Genomic DNA, 26,294 nt, shown 5'->3' with positions numbered 1-26,294 from the left:
TTGGCTTTCTATTGATTGTCTTTTACTTTAAATAAAAGAATACTCATTAAGCTATTCAGAAGGTCTTGTATAGTAGTCCCAGCCCTTACAGAGGTATTTAAAGTAAATACAGTACAGGGATAGAAGTAAAGATTTAAGAGTCTAATTGGTTGAGGTTACTTGCAAAACATAATTTGTACTTCATAAGTATTGTATAAAAGTGACATATATGGTTTGCTTGTCTTTTTTGTGTGTATGTGTGGTATTCATGCCAGTGTTATTTTGCAGACAATGGTACGTGGACTCAGCTGTGGTTGGTGTCAGACTATCATGAGCATGGATCACTCTTTGATTACCTGAACAGGTATACAGTAACAGTGGAAGGAATGATAAAATTAGCTTTGTCCACTGCCAGTGGTCTTGCTCATCTTCACATGGAAATTGTTGGCACGCAAGGTAATCTTACAACTATTCAGCCTGTCATGTGGCTAATACTGGATTTTTTTAAAAATGACATATATGTAGCTCTTTCTGCCATAATTCTCTTCTTAATTAGAACATTCAACCTTTTCAGGGTGTAGTTGCTTTGCACAGCTTTGGTCTATTTCCAGAGACACTAGAAATGTTCTTGTGGCAAGTAGTATGTGTATGCAGTAAATACTTGCAGGAAGAGGGAAAGGAGCAGTAGAGTGGAGTGATACGGTAGACATTTAAGCCACTTTTCTGGACGGACAGCCAGTCCACAATTAATGATTTCAGGAGTTACCTTGATACACATAAAGCAGCAGAACTGGAAGGAATTCTGTAACTTCAAACAAAATCTGCACCAGGCTTAGAATAATAGCAATTATCTCTTTTACAGATGTGTTATTTCTATTTTTTTCCCCTTACAGGCAAACCAGCGATTGCCCACAGAGATTTGAAATCAAAAAATATATTGGTAAAAAAGAATGGAACATGCTGCATTGCAGACCTAGGATTGGCAGTTAGGCACGATTCAGCCACAGACACAATTGATATTGCCCCAAACCACAGAGTGGGAACAAAAAGGTAAAATCATTAACGTGATGTGTCATGCGTCTTTTATGATGATTTGGTTTTTTTTTGTTGTCCCATATAGAAGATTTTTGTGGGTACAAACACAAGCAGCAGAAAAATGTAAATAATGGCAGGTAGAGTTCCTAGGCACTTCCTTGCCAGCTGGTAACTTAGTTAGACAGTAGGTGCTTAAGAAGCTTGTTGAATCATGGCATCTATTACTAGCATGTGTAAAATACTGAAAACTTGCAAAATATTGTAGGGCACAAGTATATATTAAAACAATTAGGAGGTTTCATGAATGACAGTTTTACAGCCGTGAAGTCTCTATCTTTATTCTTTTTGACTTGTGTTGCATGGAAATGTTGCTTGCAGCCCGATCTGGAGTATAAGATAGGATATTGACAATGGAAGTAAAAAGCTGGATTTTTTTCAGTGTGAAGCCTATGTGTTAAACATACAAGGTGCAGGCTTTCATGAGATCATATTTTTGAGAGAAATAAGAGAACTTAAACCAGCAATCATCTTTGTCATCTAATGCATAAATTATCAATGGATGAGTCAGTATACTCCCTTTCTTTTAAAGGCCTACTTCTGAATTTGGGAATATGGATTTTTCTGGTCCTCAAAAGAACTCAGAGCTGTTTAACTCCAACACAAGTGCAATTAAACTTATTGGCTATAATTTATCATTACTGGACCTTCAGACAATAAAAACTGGAAGCTGTTCTGAAGAGAAGATTAATTTCCTTTAGTAATTCGTGCAGCTATACAGTATACAGAGATAGCAGCACTAAAAGGGAACCACAGCAACAGAGTTGTGCGATGTTTGGCAGCTTTTTGTCTTTTTGATGCCTGTAGGTTCACTGGTATGTCAAACTGAAGTTTGTATGCCTGTCACGGAGAAATTTGTGGAAGCCCAGTGGTTCAGGGCTGTAAATTATTAACTTCAGCATGTGCCCTAGCAGTGTTGGAGAAAATTCTGTGTTGATGTTGCCCAATCTCCAATCCATACATAAAATGTATTTTTTGTATATTTCTTTAGTGAGTGATACTGCAGGGGAGGGAGGGGTGTGTGATTGGGGTTTTACAATGAACTAGGATGCTCCTTTAGCTGTGGCTTTTTGGAAGAAAAAAAAATTTTTAAGGCTCAGTGAACAAAAGCTTTCAGAACATGTACTAAAAGTTTGTTTTACTGGCAATTATATCACTGAAATTACTTTGTTCTAAAGCTCTGCTGTACTAGTCCTTTGCCAACTTTAAAAATACCACACAAATGGTCAGATGAGATTTATTTTGAACTACTACTAGATTACAAAGTAGTGGTCATTATTCCTTCTCAAAGTCTCCAGTAATCATTGATAGTAAAACAGCAGACTACTTTGGAATTTGTCATTGCAAACTTAGCTGTGTGCAGGGTGCACACCACGTGTGACTTACTATTTTCTACTACACCTACATGCAAAGAAAAAGGATGTACAAATCAGTTACTTTCTTTAGTCTAGTCTTTGGAGAAAGCATCCTTTCAGCTGTGTCTGTATATCCCACTTACAAGATCTTCTTCTTGCATAGGCGCTATTAAATTGCTTGTTCATCTGCCTTATGCTTCTTCACAAGGGTAAAGCTGTAGTAACTCCCCTGCTTGTTGCAGTGTACAGCAGTAGGACTAAGTCTATTTCCTACTTTAAAGATGTCAGTCACTTCTACCTCTCTGAAAATTTTTCATTCTCATAAAAGGCTTGGTCCCCTCTTCCTCCCTCTTGTGCATTCTTAGGTAAGTAACTGCACCTCTGGTTAATTTTTCATAATAAAGTTTGGATCTTACCTGTTCAATTTTAACTCCCATCGATTGCCACTGCTGGTACCTCTTCTGCACATGGAAGCTCTGTGTGCAAGTTCAGGGAGATTTGACTAAGTTTATACTTTTCTAATGATTGTCTGTTGTAAAAATGTATGGTCTAGGGAGTAAGCAAGGCTCACTCTTGGGTGAGTGGTCTAGGTGCTGAGTCAGACTGATGATCCTTCTCTCTGAATGAATCTTTTTCTGTTCAGAGGCTTAGCTCTACCACAGGGTGTGAACTGTGTGCTTTCACAGCTCAGCCTGCAGCATAAAGCAGGGAATGTGAGCTTTAAACTGAGAAGGAAATAGAAGCCCTCTCTCACTCCCTGAGGCATGTAAAAAACAGACTAACTCTCTCTTTCCCCCCACCCCCCCCCCCCCCGCCTCGAGAAGTGTGGCCCAACTGTTACTTTTGGTAGTTGAAATAGGCTGTGTTTTAAAAGAAGTTTGGCTGCAAATTCCACCTTAACATGAGTGCTTTTCTGCAGTTTACCTAAACCTAACATGAGCAGAATTCTAGCTATGCTTGTGGAGAACAGGCTTGGTGAAGGGAGATGTCGCACTTGGTGTGTTGTGTATGGGTCCCGTTTGATGACACCAAGCTCCCTATATGTTGTACAAGAAACTTAGGCAACTAATACAGAGCTTTTGGACTAAAAGGGGTGGGGGAAAGAGGTCAGCGGACACCCAAAGTTTGGCAAGGCCACGCTCAACATAATTTCTAAACTTCTTTGTAGACCTGTCCTTTCATTCTTGGAGGGTGCTGAGCTGCAGACCTTGTTCAGAAGGTCAAAGGTAGTCTGTGTAGAGTAGTTCTCTCCAGAACCTAAAACTACTGTTTCTGACAAGCAATGCATTTCCAATATATAAGCTGATAAGGAGATGCATGTTTCTCTCCCTTTTGTCTGATAGCCGTGAAACGGCTAATCTGCTAACCACACTAGATGACCTACTTGCCTTTCGCCTCTCTTGTTCCAGCAATAATCTCTCAGACTTTTTGAGCAGTCAGTCACCATTCTGTGTTATGGAAGCCAAAGCCAATCTAAATGCATTGATGGAGGATCATGGTAAGAGGTCAATTTGCCAATAAATTCAATGGAAGTCACATTGGGGGGGGGCGGGGGATGGGATTTTTCTTTTGACAGTATGGATTCAGCTTCATTGCCCCATACAGGCCTCTTATGGTCTTTTCTGTTAAAACCCTTGTCCTTAGGATGATTTACAGAAACTGAGACAATCTCCTTTACTGCTTGTATAAGTGATTCTGGCTGAGAGTCTTGCAACATGGTTGGGCTTTTTGGTTTGGTCTCCCCTCTCATCCCCATGTGATCTTAAGATAGATTAAATATTCTTTCTTGTAGACCCAAAGCTGATCACTATACTGTCAAGTACATGAAGTAGCATAAGAAGATTATCCAATAATGCAAAATCCTTGGAGAGCATTAAAACACTCAGCACAATCTTTCAGTCTTGATAAAGTTTTTGATATGTGTGGCCCAGAATAATTTGAGCCTTGTCCATAGCAAAGATTGTGACGTATATAAACTTAAGACTCTTCCATTCAGTAAATACTGTCAAAGTGAGCCTTAAATTCCTCTTTATAAGGACAGTTGATCTCTGCTTGTGTTGTGTTTATCACTTGTGGGGAATTTATATGCCTGTACAGAGCTTAGGAGAACTCTCATGTCAGCTACCTGTTGAAGTTCTGACTACTGGCTGCATTTTTGCTCTTTTGTTGATAGCCCTTGCTTTCTTGTATGTACGTCATTTCCATAAGACACAGTAGAGCTGAGAGAGTTCTGAAAGGTCTGATAGTCCTGAAGTTTAAGTAGCGTGCCTTGTATTCTGCCTACCATCCCTGGTACTAGGAAAAGAAAATCCTAGTATTATGTTCATTACATGAAATTGTGCATAGGCTTCTGTGGCTGTTCCAGAGGTTGAGCTATTGCCAGACAGTGTATTCCACTCCAGTACTCCATGCGTGTTGCTTTTTTACAAGTCAACCGTGCTCTCCAGAGCCCTGGTGGCATTGTGTGCCTGCTTCATTAATATGTCAGCTTGAGACTGACAGGGCAGTGATATGGAAAAACACACTGAACTCTGCTAAACATTACATATTGGATTTAGCTGCCAGAGCTATACCAGATTGAGAGCAATACTACAACTGATGTTGACTGATGCAGCAAATACCATTCATTCTTTCCAGCAGCCGGGGGGATGCTGCTGTCAGTAACTCTCACAATGCAGTCCACGCTGACATTTTGCTTGATATTCCCACGTTAGGCCTAGTCACTAAACAAGGTAACAATCACTTGAATGCCATGACCAGTTTTCAGTCCTTGTTTCTCAGTTGAAAGTTTGTCACAAATTTTTCTATTGCAGGCAATGTTGATAAAGTAAGCTCCTCTTGTGAGCACAGATGTTAACGTGTAACCCAAATAGGATTTACTATTTAAAATAAAAAAAAAAAAAAAGCCTGGCATAGTTTATGATGGGACTTACAGACTGTATGATGAAGAATCAGTTACCGCAATGGTAGGGAGCCTTTGTTCCCAAGGAATCCTTAACAGTGCTGCTTTTTTTTTAACCAGCCCTTCATGTCTGTCCCCTCTCTAGTCTTGCTAGGGGATGTTGTAAGTGGCTGCTATATGTTGGCAGATTCCAGGAGCCGAGGCTTCCTCCTGCCTGGCCTCTGGAGCGCAGCCTGGTGTGTCCAAGGGGCTGGGGCTCTGTCCATCCCAGGCCCATGGATGTGGCTGCTGCTTTCTTACTTGGGATTCAACCAGTAGTGAGGCTGGGCATACACAGACACATACAGTACTGACAGGGTTGATTACACAGATTGCTATACACCATGTGCTGTCTTCAACACCCACATAAAACACTGTCAGAACTTGTATAAAATATAAGTATAGGCAGCCAAGTCTTCTTCCTTCTCTTCAGCTGATCAGGATTGAACTTCATTAGTGAAAACACATACCCTTCTGTAGCCTCACAAGCCCATGCATGTTTATGAATCCATCAACTATCAGTACAACCCTCAGTGTGTCTAATGCCCTCTTCTGTGCTCCACAGGTCTCCTAGTCACCAGGTGGGCTGGGTTAACGCACAGTAGCAAACAGATGCATGTACTTGTATGCACACTTACATGCATGGATTCCCTCCAGTACCAGTGCAGGCCCTCCCCTTGTCAAATGTCCCTGCCTGGGCCACTTATTTGCTGGCTAGACCAGCTTGGAGTTTGCTAGTTACTTACACCTATGCACACCTGCCATGCATACCAGGTTTGGGGGTAATGCAAACCTTCTGGTGCACCCCAGCAGCTGACACCCAGGCACATAGACGTTATGACCTGTGATTCCCACTCCAGTTGCTGGTGCTGAGAAGCCCTTACTCTGCTTCTCTCATACTGGTTCTCCTCTGTAGCTGGTACCTGTAAGCATGTGACTGTGAAGCCTGTGACCCATGGTCCCACTTCAGTGGCTGAAGCAGAGACCCTCATTTGCTTCAGTTGCTGGCACCAGGGGTGCCTTCACCCACTGTCTGACTGCAGTTGCTGGCCCAGAATTCATTCACGCTGATCCCCCCACGGTAGCTCTAGATATGTGCTCCTGAGAGCTGTGGACGCACGCTCCTAGGATCTGCAGTTCCCCTTCCAGCCCTTGATGCTGAGAGCCTCCTTCTCTCCAGCTGCTGGTACTCCAGGCCCAAGGGCAACTTCATCCCTTGTCTGACTCCAGTTACCAGCCCTGAATTCATGGCACGTAGTCCTTAGAGCAGATGTGCACATGGGGTTGAGAGTGAGATTGCATAGAAAGATAGTTAGGATTTAATAAGAAGATAGGATACACTGCAGTGAGCAGGTGCAGGGCTTGGTCAGACAAGCACGGTGACTAGCAACTGTTTATGCAACTGGTCCCTTTGAAATCCTTTTCTATCTGCTTCCCCACTTTTGTTCCTCCCAGTTACCCTTCTAAACATTCCTTGATAAGCATTGCATACTCCCACAGGCCTCCCTTGAATATCCACAATCCTTATGTTCCTCTTGTTTCCCACTTATGAGCAGTTACAACATCTAGACTGGCCCTCTCTAAAGCTAGGCCTGGAGTTTCTTAATAGCCCGTCAGTTAGCAACTGGAGACTTTTGGTCTTTGTCATTGACTCTGTTATCCTGTGTCTATGAGGTTTATGGCTCTTTGCTTATTGTTTCATGTTTTACTTATTCCCCCTATTCCTTTGCTTGTTCCTCTCAGTTTACTTATTCCCTTTACACTGACAGGTCTTTGACTGGATAACCTTAATGAAGCAGATTTTCCTTTATATCCTTTTCCATATAAATATTTAAATTTGGTTTTGATCTGATCATAGCACTGAACTTTCTCTACAGTAAGTATTTATGAAATTAAATGTTTTCTTTTTTTTTATTGCAAATAGGTACATGGCACCTGAAGTTCTAGATGATTCCATAAATATGAAACATTTTGAGTCATTCAAACGAGCAGACATCTATGCAATGGGATTAGTGTTTTGGGAAATAGCTCGGCGATGTTCAATTGGTGGTATGTGGCAATCTTTACAAAATTGGACATACTAAGGAATTATAAGTAATTTACAGAACCCGAATAAGTTTGAGTAAACAGTTTGTTCTAAAAATGGTGCAAGGTAATAGCCATTATGTCTCAGACTTTCTAACTGTTAATCCTGTAAATGATGACTGGTTTATTCATCCTCTTTGTAAGTTGATGAACCATAGGAAATATCCTTGAAATATTAATAGAAAAATATAATATAAATATAAATGAAAATAGAAATATTAATTTTTTTCTAAAACTTTTACATAGAGGGGAGAAAAGGGTGAAGTTAAATGCCCTTGAGAGCAAGGGGCAAACACCGCAAGTAAGGGCAAGCTAGAATGTGTTCAGATAACATCCATATCTTACTTAAAATAAAACATGCTGTTATAAGTCCCAGAAGCGTGTCTTTTAGTATAGTATATGAAAGCTTTGACATAGCTTCCATCTTTTCCAAATATATAAGTTTCAAAATTAAAAATTTGAGGGTAATGTAAACACTCCTAAGGTATGGTTAAGGATTTTTTTTTATTTATTTATTTGTCAGTTATTGTAATGTAATTTTTAAAAATGAAAACCAGAAAAGAAAATGGTAGGGTACTGATAAGGAACACTAAAAAGTGAAGAATATGTAATTTAGTGTTAGCTAAAACAAAGCTATTTTCAACCTATTACAGGAATCCATGAAGATTACCAGTTGCCATACTATGACCTTGTTCCTTCAGATCCTTCTGTTGAAGAAATGAGGAAAGTTGTGTGTGAGCAGAAGTTAAGGCCCAATATTCCAAACAGATGGCAGAGCTGTGAGGTATTAACTAACCTTGCCAAAGCTGCTTTAATGGACACTAGAGCTTTTATTGATTTCAATGGCTTAAAAATTGTGCTGCTTGTTGAAGGGAGAAGGGTTGTTTCTAGGAGAACTTAATTTCATTCTGGTCATTGTGGCTTTACTGAATGTCATTGATCCTTGGTTATATGTTAATATTTAATGTAATTTCAGAGAAAAAATAGCTAATCCTGTGTGGAGGATTCTAGGATCCCTTCCTGTGAAGCATAGGTGACACTAATGTAAATTAAAGCTAGTCTGAATTATATTATACGGGAAGCATCACTGCAAATAAATAGTACAACTGGGGGTTGTACTGCGTCTGGCTGGGATTGAGTTAACTTTCTTTATAGTAGCCTGTATGGTGCTGTGTTTTGGATTTGTGACCAAAACAGGTTCATAGCACACCAGTGTTTTAGTTATTGCTGAACAGTGCTTACGCAGCTTCAAGGCTTTTTCCATTTGTCACTCTGTGCCCCCCTACCGTTGAGTAGGCTGGGGGTGGACAAGAGGCTGAGAGGGAACACAGCTGGACAGTTAACCCAAATTGATTAGGGCGATATTCCATACCATGCAACGTCACGCTCAGCAATAAAATTGGGAGAGGGGGGAGTTTTCCAGGGATTGCTGTTGCTCAGGGACTGGCTGGGCATCAGTCATATGGTAGTAAGCAATTGTTTTTGTATCACTTGTTTTTCCTTGTTTTGGTTTGGTTTTCCCTCTTTGCCTATTAAACTGTCTTTATCTCAACCCACAAGTTTTCTTACTTTTGCCTTCCCGATCCTCTCCTCCATCACACTGCGATGGAGTGAGCAAGTGGCTGTCTGGGGCTTAGCTGCCTACTGGGGTTAACCCACAACAGGGGTAAAGATACGTGAGATAATCAGGTTTGTGCCTATTGGTTTGTAACTAGGCTGGTTATCTCTTGCAGGAAGTGGACTTCCTAGTTTCAGCTCAATACTCTGCCAGCACAGCTTGTTCAGACGCAAATGGTATCTTCAGCAGTGCTGTGCTGCCTCATGTGAATGTTCGCTTGGAACTAGCTCACTCAGGGTTCTTCACCCTATCTTTGTGTGGTAAAGGAACATCCTACAGATTGGCCAAACCAGTAAATGCCTTTAGGAATTTTCATCCAAAGCTCTGGTGGCCATAGTACTTTGTGTGTCTCAGAACTTGCACTGTATGTGCTTGCTGAAAGGTTAACACAGTTATTGGGAAGCTGAGACTCTAGTAAGCCAAAGACTTAGAACTGAAGTGTGCATGTAGCGACCACGCCTGACCATGCGTCTGTAGAAGTGCTTACCTGATTCTGGGGCCAGTTCATTATGCTGGTAGTCACTGCACAGGCAGTAGTATGCACAGCAGCGAGCTCTTGCCTTTCCAGCCAACTTTGGTCATATTGCTTGCTCTAGGAACCCAACTAGGGCTAGAACCAATGCTTTCTGATTCAGAGCTTAGGAGAATAGCTGCAGTAGACTACAGTAAGAGTAAGAGATTGATGAGATATGATGTACTTCAGATGGAAGAGGAAACTGGGTTGTGGCACTTGTGAAATGAATACATGAGTGAAGGCCTGAGATAAAAGATTGGGCAAGGGAGCGCAGGTAGGAGAGACAGGCAATGATATGCGCTGACAGACTTTAGACTCATTTTTTAAATGCTGCCATTCCAATCCTGCAAACGTACTTAGCATCTCAACGTAATACAGCTTTGAGCATAAAATCTTGGAACGTAGAGCTATTACTTTATTTCATCTTCAGTTTTTGTTATTTGCATTGTTACTTGTCTAGTCGTATTCATAGATTTCCAAGAATGGCTGTTTGAAGGATAAAAAGACTTCAGAAAATTTTCAGTCATTACAGAGCTTCAATTTGAGGAAGACAGTTGATAAACTTCTGAATTGGTATACACTGAACTAACTCCTTAACTGGAGGTACAATAAAAAAGAGTGTACCTTTGTCTAATGTGAAAATTCAGAAAACAGTTACAGACAAGCTACTAATTTTTTGTTAAAATTTTTTTGCATGAACTGAAATTCCACTGAAAAATACTAGTTCTTCTCTACACTATTTTAAAGAATTGTATTTTTCTGTAAATAAAGTAAGAATTTGAGTGCTTTAAACAACACAGTCTTCCATGTAGTACTAGTAATAGACTTCAGAAATGCATGAAGAGGCTAAGGCAGAACAGAGGTTACATGTGCTACGTTGGGACAGCAGTGCATATAATTACTTTTCTTTCCTTTGCAGGCATTACGAGTAATGGCGAAAATTATGCGGGAGTGCTGGTATGCCAATGGAGCTGCTAGGCTAACAGCTTTGCGCATTAAGAAAACATTATCGCAACTTAGTCAACAGGAGGGGATAAAGATGTAATCCTGGATTTGCTACCGAAGAATACTGTAAAAATCCATATCTGCACCAGAGTGGCGTGTTAAGAAGGTTAATTGTTCTACCTCATTGGGGGAACAGAAGGATATTGCTGCCTTTTAGTACTTCATAGGAACGTCACTTACTAGGATTTTTGTGGACATGCTAAGCAGTTGTGTTGGGTCCTTTCTGTGCACTATGAACCTCTTTCCCAGGTTACTTACAGAACATCGGTGTAGTCTAGTTTTATTTTTATTAACCTATAATTTTTTATTTGGAAAGTTGATAGCTGGTCTTAACTTCTAGTTAACTGTGCTAAAAAAAGGAGGTCACTTTTAAAATGGAACTGGTTCACTATATTGTTCTAGAGTGCATTGATGGCTCTTTAAGCAACTTTATTCCTGGCTGGTACATTGACTATTCTGAACCACTGTCATGGTTCTTTGATTCAGATTGTGAATGTACTGCTGGAGTATACTTTGCTAGCTATTAAGGGAGTATATCTTTTGGAGTCTTACCTTGATCTACAAATTGACCTCATTCAGTTATGGGAACATAATTTATGCAACTATACTTTATACATGATTACTGTTTTTTTTTTCCACTTTTTCAGACCATTACATTGCCTTCAAAATAGATTGTATTATACCAGTAAGTGCCGCTTTTGAGTCTTTTAATGCAAAACAGCAGGAGCGTACAAAGCCTATGGTACTCTTGGTTTCAAAAATACAAGTTAAAAATCAACAGTTCCTTTGCCTAGCTAAGATCTAATTCACACTCGTTTCAGCAAGTGAGTACATAATTCATGGAATACCTTTAATTTTACCAAAATCTGACTCTTTAAACCACTGTAGGAGTTTTAAATAGTGTAAGCTAGTTAATTCACTGTCGTATTTTGTAATTGTCAAGTCATGAGTCGTAATTATATATAAGATTTTTTTTTTATCAAGTGGTACTTCTAAAGTGCTTGAAGTACCTATCTACTTCAGAAAAGTAGCAAGAGGAGTAAGATATTCTTAAGGGAGATTTTACTCCATTGAATCAAATATGAAAAGCATATTTTCTGTGCAGTTCTGCAGAGTCTTATGGCTCAAAGAACAATATTTGCAATTAAATGAGGATTAAGTGCACCTGTAATTAGGGAGAAGTTATTTGGGCTTTTGTACTAGAAAGTTCAAAGCTGCTTATAAATTTTATGTGCATATATTTTGTGCCTCATACACAGAAAGTGGTGAGCTACAGAAAGTGGTGAGCTGCAGGTCTTTAGATACAAATACCAGAGGATTCCAGCAATCCTCTTCATAGTTAGAAGAACAAAGCTTACAGTGGCTTGTGTTGTCATAAGAACACAGAAGAATATGCATGGCTTTAGTCAAGATTTGCCTGAGATTTTAAGGATTTCACAAGATTTTCGCAAACTTATTTAGAAATTGAATTGCTTCCTACCCAAATGTACAACTTCTGGAGGGGCTGGGGGAATTAATATGGAAAATTCTCTCTAAAAAAACTGTTACCAGGATATTTTTTTTTTTTTAATTGCAGTTTTAGGAGGAGTCTGGTTGACCGTTGGTTTCATTAATGCTCAAAACACTCTGTAGTATTTCAGTATGTAAATGTGCCTGGTAGTTAATATGCCACCTAACCTCCCGCTCTCCAGAACATATCAGTATCCATCCTATTATGCGACACACGTGGCAACCTTAACTCTGCTTCCTTTTCATTCTTCAGCATACAGTCCACTGAGTTTTTCACAAAGCTAGTAGCAGTGGCAGGGTGGTTGCTAACAGAAGCATAGTCAAGATTGTGTTCCGTTGTCTGTGATATATGGTAGTTAAAGCAGTAAGATGGATAGGCCCTAGTAAGAAGAGGCTATATAGATGACATAAGATTTAGCCAAGATAAATTTTAGCACTTTGCTAGCTCTTGTGTTTTTCCAAATTCTTAGTGCTTGCTTGGAGATAGTTTTAAATGATGTGGGAATTATAGACCTTCAGAGGTTGAACTGCAAATAATGAAATGCTTTATTCAGCCACCTCTGTAGATGAGTTTCCTTGTACTGGAAGATGGCATCCAGGAGAACAGGGGAAAAATAAGAGAAGTTCTTAGAAAACAATTGGGTTTAAATGTATGTACAGCTGTCACACTTATGTTTGTTGGCATTATCTGACCAGTCAGGCTTATGTGCTTCAGGCCTCTATCAATCAAAGCTGGATCAAAAATTACTTCATGTAGGTATTTTAAATAAACTGTGCCTTTGTGCAAATGGACAGCTGTGCACCACGGAGTTTTTCAATTATGACTGTTCTAAAAAAAATGATTGAATATAACTAAACTCCCAAGTCTATCTACTTGACATGCCTCGCTACCAAGTTCCACGGATCTAGACAAATATTTAAATTTTCTTTCAGGTCAGCATCAAAGTAGATCATACTGTATCTCCATACTAATTTCAAAGGCTTCCTATTTAAACAATTAGTTAACTTTGTTAAATTTTGAGTTTTTCATAGGCCTAAATGGATCTTTACCTGAGATACAAATGGTACAGTTCATACTTTAGAGTCATCAGGCTACTGGCATGCTTCAGATCTTTATAGTAATCTTGATGGTAACATGAGAGAGCTTCCAATATAATTCATCAAATAATTTCATTAGTGGCTTTTTTTAGCACCTAAAAAACCTTATCGCCATAACATTTAGTTTTCTAAAATATAAGGAGCAGTTCTGTTGCATTTAAAAGGGAATCTACGGCAGCTGAACAGCATCATAGCATGCAGATTATTCAGTCAGCTGTACAGTGGTTTGTTACATCTGTCTCATCTCAACCACCTACTAGTCTTCATTCTCCTGAATTGGTAGCAACTATTCTTACGTTGTTCTAATTTTTTGCTTTGTAATAGAAGCTTGCAAAAACAAAGCACAGGAAGGATGCCTGATGCAGTGTGTGACGTTAGGAATGTTATTTTGGACAACCGTATTATTCATATTGGAATGCAGAACAGGAAAATTCTGAATAGAGCTATATGTATCCTCAGTTCTGACACCACAACTTCAAGCTTTGTTCTTCTTTTCCATTATATAAACTGAACACCTTTTACAAAGGCTGTGTCTGTATATATTATGTAACTTTAAATGTTACCTGTGTAAGATCATATCTTATATATATGGACACAGGTACACGTAAGTATTTTTTAAATTAAGATTGTAATATCACCAGATCTGCTCTTGGAAATCCAGGGGGACCAAAATATTTTAGCATTCAAAATATTAATTTTGTATCATTTCAAGTATATACCAAAACAGTTTCTGATGAATACTGATGCAAATGTTTATTGTAAATATTACATACATTATACATTCACTTAAGTTTTGTGGATTTAATCAATTTGACATTTTAGTAGCATTGAAGCCTCAGTTTGGTTTACAGACTTGTGACCAGGTGGATATGGACATGGAGAATAAGGAGCATTGAAAATGGTCTGATGCTGAAAAGCCCCAAACGTTGTTTTTGGAATGCTGGAGTTCTTCAGGGACCTTCCAACCTTAAAAGCTGGAATTCTGGGATGTTTCTCAAGCTGACTTTCCAAGTATGACACAGTGTCACCCTCCAATGGTTCCACTTGTAATCCCAAGAAAGACTTTGTATATAGGTAAAGACATTGGGGCTGACTATGGGGACATGAAGGTGTCAAATGAAATAAGAGGCTATTTTATTTTTTTCAGTAGTGGTTCCGAGTGTGATTGCCATGAAATTCACCTTTCAGTTAGTTCCTTGTTTATATTGTGCCATTGAAATGATTGCAAGGTGTTAATCATTTTGTGTATTGTTTTGTGTTTTGTTTTGTTTTTAAACTTCACCATATCAGTTGCTTTAAACTCAAATTACCTCTTAAAAGACCAAGGTACATTTACCTCATGTGTATATAATGTTTAATATTTTTCAGAACGTTCTCCAGGTTTGCAGTTACATGTTTCTAGAAATATGGGTATTACTAAATTTACAACTTCAGCGGTACTAAACATATTATCTGGTGCCCCAAAACACTTTAATTTTCTGTATTTTATTGTATTAGCAAGTTTGCTGCTTTGTCACTGTAGCACCTGTCCTTACATAGCTGTGTGGATACTGCCTTGTAAATTTTACTTTTTCGACAATTTGAGGATCCTGTACAGATGAGTGTCACTTTTTTAAACCTTACAAAATTGTGCATTTCCCTTACATTTCTGAAAATGTATTGTATTTGTAGAGTATACATTTCAATGGATTGTAAATAGGACAGTAGAAGAGTGGATGCTTATGTTAAGTACTAACACTACAGTAGAGAGATTAAAGCAGTGAAAATAAATAACTTTTTTCAAAATGCATGAGTTGTCTTTCAGAGGAAGAAGTTGCAGGTAGGTGTGGGTTTGGGTGTGATGTTCTTACCTGGCAAAATGTGGGTTTACTGTGAATTCCTTTGCTTAGAAGGAATTTCTGCTGGTATACAAATTATAAAGGGTTTTGCGAATGCTGAGGCAAGCAATCTCATGATAAAGTGCCTGATCTTCCTTGTGTCCTACGATAATGTCTGAATAAGTACCTTGCTGGTGTCTCTGTCTTGGACAAAATAACTAATGACAAAGTGTTCCTTCTCTCTGTTTATATTTACATAGAAGTAACAGCGCTGCTGAGGATTTCAGACTACTTAAAACAGCTGACCTCAGTGCATCACAGTAAAATCAGCTTGTGTTGGAGTGGATTGTTTCTGTGCAAAACTTGATTTTAGGCTGGTGTTATGTTTCTGAAGGAAGGTGAAGATGTAGACACAACAGAAAATACGACATCTTGCCCTTCCATAACTTTAAGTGCATCCATTCATTTTGGCTCAGAAGTGACCAGACAGAATTACCAAAAAGCACTTCTTCCAGAAAACTCTTTCTCCAAAATGGGAAGCCAGAAGGTGTCCAGAGAAAGCCAAAAGCTATTTCAGAATGCTGTGTTCCTGTTTAAACTCTTTCACAGGAGGTACAATTATTTGGCTGAGAACATACCTCTCTCCCATGAGTGGCTAAAGGAAGGCCTCTCCTACCACTGCCAGCAACCAAAATTCGTCCTGAGTCCCTCTCGTACATCTCCTAGCAGAGGAGAGGTATGGCCTGGAAATAGGATAGTAATGTTGCTGTTTACGAAGCTTAGTTTTTATTAAATAATCTTCCGTTTCATGCTTTGAGGGACTGAACCTAACAACTGAAAATCCATGATCAGCAAGCAATGACTGCAGGTAACTTAGACGTGAGGATGTTTTAAGATCATTTTAGAGGAGGTGCTGAATTCAGGAGGTCTGCATGCGAGCTTGGATTACAAGTCACCGTGAAAAGTGGCAGACTTTCAGCTGGTTGGTTTTGCATGATGTAAATTTTTTTTTTAAGGTGTGGGCCTGTTGAAATAGGTTCTTATTAATACCTGCTGCACTGAAGTAATAGTTTGTGTCAGTGCAGCATAACTAAAGAGTGTATAAACAAACCACTTTTATGCAGTACCAAGTATTGCAATTTCCTTTTTATCAGTTTTTATGAAATGGGTAACTGATGTACAGTAATGTGCCAGGTAATTATAGTATACCTTAAGGGTGGTCCCGGTAGAAAATAGATTCCTTTTAAATACAAAGCTAAAAACTCCAAAGTTCTTATTAAATGCCCTTACTACTTTCCTTATCTATCAAGCTGTGATGTTTTAGCTGGTACTAGCAGCGGGGAAGTGCATAGGCATGGGCACAGTCTTCCAGGTTGGAAGAAAAATGTAGGCACAGTATTTCCTTCGTTAACTTGACTGGACTGCAAATAAAGTGTCCAGAAATCCCCAGGAAACCCACAGCGTTGAGTCTTCCTGAGAGTTTCTTGAAAATAAGATTTAAATCCATAGTCTCCCAAGATGTCATGGTACCTGAAATCATTACCTCTCTTTTAGAAAAAAGCCAGAGCAAGCCGTGCTGATAGGGTTCTGTGGAGAATTGCAATGTTTATTGGTATTAAAATAGGTATATGAAGATGAATGTTCAACATCCCTGAGATGTGTTTCTAATTAGCTCAATTATGAAACTGAAAAGAGCTCTCCACTTGCCAGCAGCAGAAAGTTTGTGGAAGCTGTTGAATTGTTGTTTAAGAAGTTGATACTCATTTTCAATGTTGTGTTATAATAATATCAAATACATTTGTGTAGGTTTTTAAATGAGGGGAGAAAGGGAATAGAAATATGCCTTTCAGTCCAAGGAGGATGCAGGACTTATGGGATGTGTAGGGGAGGAACAAAGGGCAGGGAAGGGGAGAGGTTTAGGTGATCTGGAGAGGAGTGAGCATGGGAAAAGAGAGGGATAAGGGGATGAAAAGGGCAGGTCATGGAAATAGTTGGCTGATCGGTATGCCAGGCTGGCTGTGCCCTGCACAGCCTGTCTTACCTTCTTAAATCCCTTTCTACATCTTTTCCTGTGTGAGGGACTCTGTTCCAGGAGCGCGGGGGTGCCGGAGCGCAGCAGCTGGAGCCAGACCAGGCAGGAGGTCCTGTGTTTCTGTGGTGCAGCAACTGGGGAGACCAGGGTGAGCAGACCCAAGCGCCAGCAGCTGCAGTGGGACTGCGGGTCACAGGGCTCTGTGTGTCCGTAGTGCCAGTGGCTGGAGTGAGCGTGGGTCCGGGTGCCAGCAGCTGCAGTGGGACTGCAGCCCCACCAGCAACGAGGGAGGCTGGGGTTCTGGGGCAGCTACTGGGCAGACTGTGTCTAAGCCCAGCTGCTGGGGGGTCCACCCTGGACATACGCACGTACGTGCTCCCACTAGCAGACCTCCGTCCTGCTCAGCCAGACAGGGGAAGAGGATGAGGCCGCTGGTTCCTGTGGGTGCGCTGTGTGGCCAGCCATGCGTACGTATGTATGTGTTGCGTACACGCCCTCTGTGTGTGTGTGCCTGCTGGGAATACGTTTTCAGCCTCACTACTGACCGGACTGGGGATGCAGACCTCCGGCAGCCTTCCCTCTCTTGGAGTGGCAGATCCACCGTATTTTCCGCCTAACAGGTACATCTTGGAAGTCTGTTACTTTTTAATCAGTGCATGAAAACGGTGCACTGCAAAGGTAGCAACATATAGTCACATGCTTCCCTGCTCCAGTGAGGCTGTGGACACTTGATGTGGCTGTGCCCATCGGCAGTGATGACACCGATGACATCCTGGATGCAGCTGCCATCCTGGGGGTTTCAGGCAGAGAACTAAGCATACTGCTGCTGAAGAAAGTAGTCAATACGATTCCAGACAGGATGGAAAGGCTTACTCGCTCATCTCAGGGGCAGCAGAGGACACAGTGCTCACCTGTACTTTCTATGGAGAAGAGAGAGGCAGACGCTTCTGACGAATGTGCAGCAGAAAGGACAAGAGGAGGCAGTCACAGACTGGGAGCTCTGACTGGGCAGAAGGAAAACACCCTTCACCAGGAGGGTGCTTAAGCACAGGAATAGGTTGGTCAGAGCAGTTGCGGACTGTTCTTCCTTGGGGACGTTCAAAGCTTGACTGAATGAGATTCTAAGCAACGTGGTTTAGTTAGGTTACTCATAGACGGTGTGGGGGATGGACAGAGAGGTGTCAGGCTCTGCTGTCCACCAAAAATTGTTTGACCACCTACTGGCTCTGTCTCCTTACAGAACCTGGTGAAGATATAGCAGAGGACTTTGATTGTGCCTGTCCGCATCTGAAAGTTTTAGTGACTGTTGCCAGTTATCCCACATCTTAAAGATCAGTGTGTTGCCTGAGTTCATCTAGCATACTGAGAGTTTGTCGTAGGCCAAGGGCAAAGCAGCCACTGTGATGAGACCTAGACAGTCATGCGGCTTTTCTTTCTCAGACAAAAGAACACGTAGGAGGGTCAGGGTTAGTTCATACGTGGTGTTCTCCTCTGGTGGCTGCTGCAAGTATTGAGCCTATTGTCCTCTCATCCTCCCCACGTTGCCCGTTGTTGGCTGGTGACCATGCTTGGAGTTGATAGATTATTCATATGGCAGATGTCACCTGTAACAAGCATTAACAGCAATAAAGCTTAGATGCCTAAGAAACTTCATAAATAGGCAATGGATGTATACTGCCATCCTTGTGAGACAGGAGAAAGAATGATGTGGCCCTTTCTAATGGCTCACTAAAGGGCTACAGTTCAAAAAGCAAGTTTGTGCTGTAGCTTTCCTTTGAATGGCTTCAAACCACATGTTTAAGGGGGTTGTTCAGTCCAAAGGGCCAGGTTAAGTATGATCTGAAGTAAAATCCTAACACATATAATGTAGATGTAGGATCCTTGATATTAGCTGTTCTAATCTATCCATCTGTTCTGATCGCTCTGCATTACCTGCTAGTGTAGACATACTCACAGTTACTTGTTTTGCATGAATATTTGTGGCCCAATGAAGTTCTTGAGATTACATGCCTGCCTCCTATAGCTTGGGCAATAGCAGCTTGTACTTCCAGAACTGGAGGTCACTGTTTTGATTCTTGACATCGGTCATCTGCCCACAGGGACTAACGTATTTACAAAACATCTATGTTATTGTGGTTTTAAGTTAAATATCTAAAAGACAGAAGCAGTAACAGTCTTAAGAAAAGATGAGGTAAAGGGAGAATTGGTGATAAATTCCAAGTTGACTCTGAGTTGTCATAGCTTACATATTACTCTGGACATCCCCACTTTAAAATTTGCATTCATGCATTTTTCCATGAGTCATGTATTCCTATTCCCTTCTACACTCTGGGCCTGGGAAACTTATGAGTACAGTCCCAGTGGCCAAATTCTTAATTGGTACAGGAACAGGGTAAGGAATGGCAACACAAGTAGTCTTTGAAACTACAGTTCCTGTCTAATTCTTACATGTTTCCAAAGAGTGGAATCGGGCTGTGCTTTCTTCCTTTAATGCCCTACTGTGGAATGGGCTCTCTGACCTACATCTCCTTCCTAGAAGAGAAGCTTTTTGAAACTTTGTTGTCTTATTTGTTATTCCATGAACATAGTCTTTTGATGTTATTACCAGAAGGATCAGTGAGATTCAGTTCCTGAACCTCTCTGGACAATTCTTCATGAAAGCAGGCTATCTTTTTCTTACCTTTTTTCAGGAAACTGCTTTGGCTAGCCTTGTTTTGCAAAGATAGTGCTTCCTATGCTAGATGTTAGAGGGCTTTATATGTTTGTATTGGCAGACCCGAGCCCTTACAGAGAACCTCATTTCCATCTCTCCATGTCTGAAAGATCCATGGACTGTTAGTCTCTTCACTGCAATAATATTGTCAAACTGCTAATTTCCATTTCTTACGAAGGCTGCTTCTGCTAAGGCTCGTGATCGCAGTGGTTTACAGCCTCTTCAGGGCCGCTGTGCACATCGTCGCTGGTGCCGTAGGTAAGCACTCCCCAGTTCTTAAAACACTCAGAATAATATTGAACTTGAAGAAGAAGAAGAAGGGAATATTGTGAAAAAGAAAGCTTTACAACTTTTTTTTTTTTAACTTCTTCAGGCTGTGTTGTCAGTAGGTACAGTATGCTCACAGCCCTCTCTTTTAAAGTCCAAATCTTCTGGTTCTTTGGTGAAGAGGATTCTCCAGAAGGGAAGGTGGGTGCTTTGCTCCCTTTATTGTTGCCACAGTTGCATGCAGGAGGCTTGAAGTACAATACTGAGGAAATTCATATGGTAAAATTTACCTGAGGGCTTGTTTACAGATAATCTCAGTGTAACTGTACAAACAGATAACACATTTTGAAGAAAAGTTCCAGGTAAGTAACCTGTCTTTATTCATCATTCTGCTAGTCTTTGAGTTCTAATGCAAAAGAAAAATGATATAGTTTAGGCTCTTAATGATTTCTTCCTTCGTAATGATGTGTTGCTGCAGCCATTTTTCCAGTTTCCTGTAGCCAGATGTATGTTTTGTTGTTTCCTCTTCCAAAGATGTTGCATTCTGCAGCTGAAAATACTTTCAAATTCTTTTAAAAAGAAAGAATTTATGCTAAAGGCAGTATATTCAATACACGTAAACTAAAACCAGGTGGTTTCTTTAGACCATTTGAAACCTGGCTGAAGTTAAAGAAACTTCTTTAATATGTGGTCCAACTGATAAATGTTGTACTACTGTTTTTCATGTCACATCACTCTCATTTTTAGAATGTGAATGACAGCTTGGCTCTTCTTTATCCAGTGGATCTTCTCTGCTGGCAATAATTACAGTGGTACTTTTGTGGTGCATTCTGTATGTATTTATGTTGTAGTATGGAGAAAGACCATTCCAGCTCTCATCTTGCTTGCTTGCTTCCCCCCTCTTTGTTAGCTAATGCAAAGTTCTGCTTGCTAGCATGTGTGTTGAGTCACTCACGCTCAGCGTGCTCCCTGTCTCCCCACAGAAGAGACAGCACCAGTTGCATTTACTGCTCCATGTGAGAAATCCACTTGGAAAGCTGGGGGGCAGTTGGTCTGGTATAGAATCATAGAATCATTAAGGTTGGAAAAGACCCTTAAAATCATCGAGTCCAACCGTTAACCCAGCACTGCCAAGTCCACCACTAAACCATGTCCCTAAGCACCACGTCTACCTGTCATTTAAATACCTCCAGGGATGGAGACTCAACCACTTCCCTGGGCAGCCTGTTCCAATGCCTGACCACCCTTTCAGTGAAGAAGTTTTTCCTAATATCCAACCTAAACCTCCCCTGGCGCAGCTTGAAGACATTTCCTCTCGTCCTATCACTCATTACTAGGGAGAAGAGACCGACCCCCACCTCGCTACAACCTCCTTTCAGGTAGGGGGAGAGAGCAATAAGGTCTCCCCTCAGCCTCCTCTTCTCCAGGCTAAACAACCCCAGGTCCCTCAGCCGCTCCTCATAAGACTTGTGCTCCAGGCCCTTCACCAGCTTCGTTGCCCTTCTCTGGACACGCTCCAGCACCTCCATGTCCTTCTTGTAGTGAGGGGCCCAAAACTGAACACAGCACTTGAGGTGCAGCCTCACCAGTGCCCAGTACAGGGGCACTATCACCTCCCTGGTCCTGCTGGCCACACTATTCCTGATACAGGCCAGGATGCCATTGGCCCACTTGGCCACCTGAGCACACTGCTGGCTCATGTTCAGGCGGCTGTCAACCACCACCGCCAGGTCCTTTTCTGCCAGGCAGCTCTCCAGCAACTCCTCCCCCAGCCTGTAGCGTTGCATGGGGTTGTTGTGACCCAAGTGCAGGACCCAGCACTGAGCCTTGTTGAACCTCATACAGCTGGCCCCAGCCCATCGATCCAGCCTGTCCAGGTCCCTCTGTAGGGCCTTCCTACCCTCCAGCAGATCAACGCTTCCACCCAGCTTGGTGTCATCTGCAAACTTACTGAGGGGGCACTCAATCCCCTCATCCAGATCATTGATAAAGACATTAAACACAACTGGCCCCAATACTGAGCCCTGGGGAACACCACTTGTGACCGGCTGACAACTGGATTTGACTCAATTCACCACCATTTTCTGGGCCCGGCCAGCCAGCCAGTTTTTAACCCAGCGCAGAGTGCACTTATCCAAGCCATGAGCAGCCAGCTTCTCCAGGAGAATGCTGTGGGAGACAGTGTCAAAGGCCTTACTAAAGTCCAAGTAGACAACACCCACAGCCTTCCCCTCATCCACCAAGCGGGTCACCTTGTCATAGAAGGAGACCAGGTCAGTCAAGCAGGACCTCCCTTTCATAAACCCATGCTGGCTGATTCTGATCCCCCGGTTGTCCCGCATGTGCTGCGTAATGGCACGCAGGATGACCTGCTCCATGACCTCTCCCAGCACCGAGGTCAGGCTGACAGGCCTGTAGTTCCCCGGATCCTCCTTCCGACCCTTCTGGTAGAGGGGCATCACGTTTGCTAACCTCCAGTCAGCTGGGACCTCCCCGGTTGACCAGGACTGCTGGTAAATGATGGAGAGTGGCTTGGCAAGCTCCTCTGCCAGCTCCCTCAGTATCCTTGGGTGGATCCCATCTGGCCCCATGGACTTGTGAGCATTCAGGTGGAGCAGCAGGTCGGTGACTGCCACCTCTTCGACAGCTGGGGCTTCATTCTGCATCCTATCTCCATCTCCCAGCTCAGGGGCCTGAAAACCCCGAGGATGACCGGTCTGACTATTAAAGACTGAGGCAAAGAAGGCATTAAGTACCTCAGCCTTCTCCTTATCCTTCGTGGCAATGTTTCCCTCTGCATCCAGCAAAGGAGGGAGATTCTCCCTGGCCCTCCTTTTGTCGCTGATATATTTGTAAAAACATTTTTTGTTATCTTTAACGGCGGTGGCTAGTTTAAGTTCTAGCTGGGCCTTCACCTTTCTAATCTTCTCCCTGCAGAACCTCACAACATCCTTGTAGTCCTCCTGAGTCACCTGCCCCTTTTTCCAAAGGTGGTAGGCTCTCCTTTTTTTCCTGAGTTCCAGCCAAAGCTCTCTGTTCAGCCAGGCCGGTCTTCTCCCCCGCCTGCTCGACTTACAGCACATGGGGACGGGCTGCTCCTGCGCCTTTAAGATTTCCTCCTTGAATAACACCCAGCCTTCCTGGACTCCTTTGCCCTCCAGGACGGCCTCCCAAGGGACTCTGTTAGCCAGACTCCTAAACAATCCAAAGTCTGCCCTTCTAAAGTTCAGGGTAGCGGTTTTGCTGACCCCCTTCCTTACTTCTCCAAGAATCGAAAACTCCATCATTTCATGGTCGCTGTGCCCAAGACAGCCTCCGACCACCGCATCACCCACCAGGCCCTCTCTGTTCGCAAACAGCAGGTCCAGCGGGGCACCTCCCCTGGTCGGCTCGCTGACCAGCTGTGGCAGGAAGTTACCATCTTCCACACACTCCAGGAACCTCCGAGACTGCTTTCTCTCTGCTGTGTTGTATTTCCAGCAGAGATCTGGTAAGTTGAAGTCTCCCACGAGAACAAGAGCTAGGGATTGTGAGACTTCAGCCAACCGCTTGTAGAATACTTTGTCTGTTTCCTCATCCTGGTTGGGTGGTCTGTCGCAGACTCCCACCACGATATCTGCCTTATTAGCCTTCCCTCTGGTCTTTACCCATAAGCACTCAACCTTATCATTACCGTCGTTGAGCTCTAGACAATCAAAACACTCTCTGACGTACAAGGCTACCCCACCACCTCTCCTTCCTTGCCTGTCCCTTCTAAAGAGCTTGTAGCCATCCATTGCAGCACTCCAGTTGTGTGAGTCATCCCACCATGTTTCCGTGATGGCGACCACATCATAGTTTTCCCGTCGCGCAATGGCTTCCAGCTCCTCCTGCTTATTGCCCATGCTGCGTGCATTGGTGTAAATGCACTTCAGTTGGGCTATTGATCTCTTCTCCAACACAGGCATGCCACCCCTAGGCTCATCCCTAGCAAGCCTGGTTTTATCCCCTTGCCCCTTCGAGTCTAGTTTAAAGCTCTCTCCATGAGGCCTGCTAACTCCTGAGCCTGAATCCTTTTCCCCCTTTGCAACAGGTGAACCCCATCTATCTCCAGCAGGCCTGGTGCCACGTAAACTGCCCCATGATTGAAAAACCCAAAATTCCACATCTGGCACCAGCCTCTGAGCCACGTGTTAATGAGATGGGTCGTCCTGTTCCTTTCCGTGTGCCTCCCGGCTACTGATGGGATGGAGGAAAACACTACCTGCACTCCTGATCCTTCAAGTAATCGCTCCAGTTCTCTAAAGTCCCTTTTGAGCGTCTTTGTGCCTCTATCAGCTGCCTCATCACTGCCAACCTGAACAACCAATAGTGGATAATAATTGGACAATTGTACCAGCCTAGGGAGCTTCATAGTAATGTCTCTTATCCTTGCCCCAGGGAGGCAGCAGACTTCCCTATGGGATGGGTCTGGTGGGCAGATTGGGCCCTCTGTTCCCCTCAGACGGGAGTCGCCTGTGACAATTACCCTTCTTTTTTCCTTACCAGTGGCCATTGTAATGCGTGGGGCTGACTGGTTCTCCCTAGTCAACCCCTTGGATGGATCGCTGTCCGTATCTTCACCCTCCTGGCCCTCGAGTTCCAGAGCCTCATACCTGTTGTGTAAGGGCACCTGGGGGGGCGAGGTAGGCCAGGAGAGGGTCTGCCTGCTGCACTGAGCAGGGATCTGCATCCATCCTCCTCTGTCTCTTGGGTCCCCTCCTTCTGCCTGGTGGCAAAAGGGTAGGGGACCCTCTCCTTCCCTTGATGCTTCCATCTGGCGTGCTCGTCTCAGGGATGGTAGGGAGTGGCTCCACCAGTCTGTCTCCCTCTCGTACTCCCTGATACTCCTCAGTCTTGCTACTTCTTTCGGCTCTGCCACCATGCCGAGCAGATCCTCCACCTGCTCGCACCTCATGCAGGTGTTGTCTCAGCAGCCCTCCATCAGCAGAGCAAGGCTCTGGCGCTCCCTGCAGCCAGAGACCTGGGTGGCTGCATGTTTGAGCGGGAGCTCCGTCTGCGTCGCCTTTCTGACGCGCCATGCCCTGTCTGCCTGTCCTGTTCGCCGCGCTCCCTTGGGGCCCGTTTAAATCTCCCGTGGTTGCCCCAGCAGCACCCAAGCCCCATCTGCCTCGCTCACAAGAGCAGCCAGTTTTTCTTTGGCGCGAGGGCCCCACAAGGCTCTTTTTCAGGTTCCCTGGCACAGGAAACCCCCTTTTCCAACCCAATCTAGCGCCCAGTCGTAGGACTTACCGTTGCTGCCGCCACGTGCCTCGCTGACTCCTCGCTGACTTTAGTTCATTTGAAAAGGTAATCTTTCTCTGCAATTTCTTGAGCAACTGTCTTACTTTTCTTCCAGCCTGGCTCTTGGAGACTTTCTTCATAAGCAACCTTTAGCAAGAAATTTTATCCCAGTAGTAGGTCTACCTCCCTTCGGCTGGGGCTGCACGGCTAGAAGGCGCGTCCCCTGGGTGGTGGATAGGGGCTCCCTCTCTGGAGGGTGCACCGGGTAAAATTGAAGAAGGTGCCACAAACCAACGCAGCCTAAGGGAAGGCCACCCTGACAGAAAAACCACTGGCCCTCCAAGTCATGGGGGTTGGGCAGGAGGCCAACTACCTCCTCCTGGAAAAAAAAAAAAAAAAGTTGCAGAAACGACGAGCATCAACTCGGAGGTGGAGAAAATCAGTAATGAAGTGAGGAGGAGGAGATGGAACTGGATCGGTCATGTCCTGAGGAAAAAACCAACAGAAGACTGCGCTGTGGCCCTTGGGACTCCAGAGCACGCAGCCGCAGACGGATCGAAGTGGAAGAACGATGTTCGCGCCTTGTGTGCCTCCTGGCACTGAGAGAATTCAGATTCAGATCAGTAGGTCTCCCTCTCCCTGCAGTCCTACCTTTATTGTTGATCAGGTTCGATTGCCATCAGCAATTGCATTATAAAAGGACTTTGTCCCTTGGCATAAAAAACAATGCTTTTTTTTTAAAATAGAATGTAATTTTTAAAAGGAAATTCTCCTAGTCAAAGCTATTTTTCCCCAGGCCTTTCCAACCCAAAGGAAATGTCAGGCTATACTTTCCAGCTGCCGTGAATCTAACTGCTGCTTGCGCTGTTGGACGTTTGCTTGAGAACAGATAATGTAGTCAATAATTGACACTGCCCTGCATCCATTTCAGGACCAAATTTGTCATCTTTAAAAATATGCTGTACTGCCTTGGTGGTAGTGATAAAGCAATGAGGCAGGGTTGCCTG

At 43.0% G+C, this 26,294-nt stretch overlaps 1 protein-coding gene across 6 annotated transcripts in view; it reads left to right on the top strand.

Moving 5' to 3' along the window:
- TGFBR1 (transforming growth factor beta receptor 1) overlaps nucleotides 1-14,891 on the top strand; it is a 37,623-nt gene extending 22,732 nt beyond the window's left edge. For 2 of the 6 annotated variants that reach the window (XM_082308489.1, XM_082308491.1), the window contains exons 5-9: nucleotides 268-435; nucleotides 873-1,029; nucleotides 7,292-7,416; nucleotides 8,106-8,236; nucleotides 10,504-14,891. In XM_082308489.1, coding sequence (XP_082164615.1) covers nucleotides 268-435; nucleotides 873-1,029; nucleotides 7,292-7,416; nucleotides 8,106-8,236; nucleotides 10,504-10,629 — 707 coding nt within the window. In that variant the 3' untranslated portion in view covers nucleotides 10,630-14,891. Of the gene's footprint in view, nucleotides 1-267; nucleotides 436-872; nucleotides 1,030-3,835; nucleotides 3,925-7,291; nucleotides 7,417-8,105; nucleotides 8,237-10,503 lie in introns of those variants that run through there. The other 4 variants (XR_014227842.1, XR_014227843.1, XR_014227844.1 and 1 more) reach the window with 4 other exon arrangements.
- Nucleotides 14,892-26,294: the final 11,403 nt, after the last annotated feature.

The sequence above is a fragment of the Platalea leucorodia genome (assembly GCF_965183815.1).
Source record: "Platalea leucorodia genome assembly, chromosome: 1".
NCBI classification, from domain to species: domain Eukaryota; kingdom Metazoa; phylum Chordata; class Aves; order Pelecaniformes; family Threskiornithidae; genus Platalea; species Platalea leucorodia.
This window is presented reverse-complemented; position numbering and strand designations above follow the sequence as displayed.